Here is a 3,801-nt window from a genome sequence, read left to right on the forward strand (position 1 = left end):
CTTTTGGGAGATCCATTTTAAAAGAACTGGGAGAAGCATACTTAGATGGCAAGAGACAGAACATTCAGTGGAAGGTGAGAGTAGAATGAGTGGATTGATGATTGGAAAAACTTAGGTGGGAGATTTAGGAGAAAGATAAAGCAGGTGCTTGAGGGGGAAGTAGGACCACAGGAAGTTTACTCTAGTGTTCAAGAGACTTGAGCAAATTAATATGTGAGATTAAAGAAGAAGGGGTGGGATCTAGCCGATTTGGCTCAGTGGATAAAGCATTGGCCTGGTGACTAAAGGGTCCCAGGTTTGATTCCGGTCAAGGGCACGTACTTGGTGTCAGGCTCAATCCCTGGCCCTGGTTGGGGTATGTGCAGGAGGCAACCAATCAATGTGTCTCTCTCACATCAATGTTTCTCTCTCTCTGTCTCTCCTCCTCTCTTCCACTCTCTCTAAAAATCAATGGAAAATATCCTTGGGTGAGGATTAAAAAAAAGAAGAAGAAGAAGGGGTAGGAGGGAGAAATAAAGGGGTGGGAGAGAGAGAGAGAGAGAGAGAGAGAGAGAGAGAGAGAGAGAGAGATTACAGAAAAGTTGGGAGGGGGATAGAGTTAAGGGCTAAAACGTGGAGGTGGAGAGGGGGCAAATTAATGTGTTCCTGGCAAACAAAGTAAAGGGACACTCTGTGGAGACTAAAGACATGAGGAGAGGCTGTGGGTGAAAGACCAGGAGCAGAGGTTTAGAATAGCCACTTTCTTAGGCGTATACAAGAATTTACAAACTTTCAGTCCTCTCTGTCATCACTCTCAATTTAGTGATGAGCTACTCCACATGACTTAGAGTGGTCACTCCAGGCCAGAGGAGGCTGAGTCAGGCCACAGTGTGGCCACATGTCTCCCCATCCAGCCTCCTGGCAAGGATGCCATGGAGATTCTAGGAGACACAATTCCACACTTGTTCCCTGATGGGTGGCCTTTGCTATAAACATAAATTTTCAACTTTTAGTTTTCTTTTTCAATTGCACAATTGCATTAGTAACATTCTCCAATAAAGTTCTTCAGATAATATATCCCCTCATTTAATCACTGCACCCCATTCAGCTGCTTTCAAAGTTCCCCAAATTGGACATGTACTCTCACCTTAATCCTGCTAGAGTGAGAGAATGTATTTGAGTCTTAGCTGGGACACTTAGAATGGGAGGAGACCCCATGTATCTTTCAAGTAATGTAGCAACTCATTGACTAAAACAGATTTAGATTATTTCTTATTTGCTTATGTTTCATATTCATAATCAAAGACCTAGGAAAGTATTCATTCTAGGTTCTTTTTAGAGAATGATGAAGCTTATATAATCAGGAACTGAAAAGGCATTTATGCTTGAAAGGAGTGAGCTATGTAGTCACAGTAAATGGTTTTGGCTTACGTCTGCAAGTAGTAGATGGCAGCACACCCCTTTTGTGTGCTTTGTGTAGTCATGCAATACCCCTTGGAATTTGTAAGCATTTGGAGCCATAACCTCGGATTTAATGCCACATGAGGACCAGTTATCAAACATTTGATTTTTAAGTAATAAGAAATTCTGAAAATAAAGATTTATTTTGACATTCTTTAATTGCAGGGTTCACTGAAGTGGCTAATAAAAAGTATTTACTAGTTCACTTTATTATTACTTTTATGAAATATCTGTTTTTGTATGATAATGTTTATTTGAAATTATGTACCACAAACAAGACCAGAAGTAGAAAACAGCACACCAAATAACAAGCCTCAAACAAAACAGAACAAACGAATAAAACAAGACCACACATACTTACAAACTCTCCTGAACCAACAATGTTCAAGAATTAACCCCGTCCACGCAGGAGGCTGGTCAAATTCATGCCTTTTGGTTTTTTACAACCTAAGTATGTTCTCGGCACCTAATGAGCTTTTTAAAAGCCAGCTTAAAGTCTTCATTAAAACTAGTGTAGAGCAGAGGGTTGATCAGAGAATTAACATAACCAAGCCATGTAAAAAAATCGGCCACTTCAGAAGACACGGTATAGATGCTCAGACCTACAATTAACTCTTTGATGAAAAATGGCAGCCACGACAAAATGAATGCACCCAAAATCAGCCCCAGGATGCGTGCTGCCTTGCGCTCCCTGGTACTAGAGATCTGCTGGCGCTCTCCCGGGTGATCTAGATCATTGTCAAAGGGAGGGATCCTGATGGAGGTGTGGAACCTTTCAAACTCTGTGGTAGGGTCTGAGGTGGAGAAGTCAGACACACAGAAAGTCTGTGTAAGTTTACAACTCGCAAATGAATTTTGGCTGTCTGTGCTTCTGTTGCTTAAGTGCCGGCTTGACCCTCTTTTCTGGTAAAGGCTCTTGGCTGCGTGGTAAATCCGGTAATAGAGAATCAGTATCAAAGTCAAGGGGATATAAAATGCCCCAAGAGTGGAGTAAATGGTGTAGATGACATGGTCATGCTGGATGGTGCACTGACTGGGGGGCGGGCTGAGTTGGCGGTGGCTCCTCCAGAACAGAGGGGGCATGGAGATGAAGATGGAGATCGTCCAGACCGTGAGGATCATCAGTCCTGCCCTCTTGGCGGTCCTCTTCCTGGCATACTCAATAGCATTGGTGATGGCCCAGTACCTGTCCAGGGCAATCACACAGAGATGGAGGATGGAGCAGGTGCAGCAGGTCATGTCCACACTCAGCCACACCTCGCAGATGAAGTACCCTAGCTTCCAGCTGTCCATGACAATGTACATGATGCTCAAGGGCATGACTAGCACTGCCACCAGGAGGTCCGTCACGGCCAGAGAACAGATCAGGTAGTTGGCAGGCTGGTGGAGCTTCTTGGTGGTGCAGATGGCCATAATCACGGCCAAGTTTAGCAACATGGTCAGGGTGGTGATGATGACCAGAGTCATGGAGATGAGCATCTTCTCAGTGATGGTCTTGGCTCTCCCAGCCACACTGGCTTCTGTGGTACAGTTAGTGATGTTCATGTTTTCCCCGTTCCAGTCGACCCTGTGGAGAAGCTGTTGGTTATTTTCCTTTAGCTGGAAACTACTTAGACTTGAATGTTCCTCATTTGTGGGGAGGTTGTAATTTCTTCAGCTATGTAGTCTCCTGTGTTCCATTTTGGGTGGGTAAAGGAAAGCGCCACAGCATCTCTTCTGAATGGAGGGGTCCTGGAAAATAGTATGCTCCTGGTTAATTAATGAAAAAAACATATTGTTTTTCCTGTAGTATGTGATAATATGTTGGTATTAATAAAATGTTTACACAATTTTGATATAACTTTCTTTTCCCTCTCTGAACGTAAACTTCATCTTTACATTATTCCTCAAAGGATACTTTTTTTAAGTACCCAAACTCTTTCTGATAAAGACATTACCAAATTTAAGTCTGTTTTCCACCTGAATTTCTTTCTTATTTATATTTATTCTTTTATACACAGTACACATCTATTTATATAAACAGGTACTATGCAAATTAGCCGGGCATCACGACTGGCTCAGGAGGAGGCTGCATCACGACTGCTCAGGAGGAGCTGAGTGCGCACATGGGCGGGAGGGAACTGAGTGCAGCCCCCAGCCCCAGAAGCCACACGCCAGGGGTGGAAGCATGCTCTGAGTGGCTGTGGCGCGGCTTGGAGCACGCCCCCCATGGGTGGCAGCAGCGGCTGGAGTGAAGCAGCCCAGGTCCTGGGTGCCAGAGGGAAGCTGGTGCCGGCAGCCAGGGGAAGGAAGGCCTATTCTTGCACGAATCTTCATGCACCTGGCCTCTAGTCCTACCTCATAATAGACAAATATGCAAAT

At 44.3% G+C, this 3,801-nt stretch overlaps 1 protein-coding gene across 1 annotated transcript; it reads right to left on the bottom strand.

Annotated features, from left to right (window-relative positions):
• Positions 1 to 1,674: 1,674 nt before the first annotated feature.
• HTR1E (5-hydroxytryptamine receptor 1E) lies at positions 1,675 to 3,107 on the bottom strand. Its single transcript, XM_079779837.1, has one exon. The coding sequence runs from the start codon at positions 2,983 to 2,985 to the stop codon at positions 1,888 to 1,890; it is 1,098 nt and encodes a 365-aa protein (XP_079635963.1). The 5' UTR covers positions 2,986 to 3,107; the 3' UTR covers positions 1,675 to 1,887.
• Positions 3,108 to 3,801: the final 694 nt, after the last annotated feature.

Source organism: Cnephaeus nilssonii, assembly GCF_951640355.1.
Source record: "Cnephaeus nilssonii genome assembly, chromosome: 9".
Taxonomy (NCBI): Eukaryota; Metazoa; Chordata; class Mammalia; order Chiroptera; family Vespertilionidae; genus Cnephaeus; species Cnephaeus nilssonii.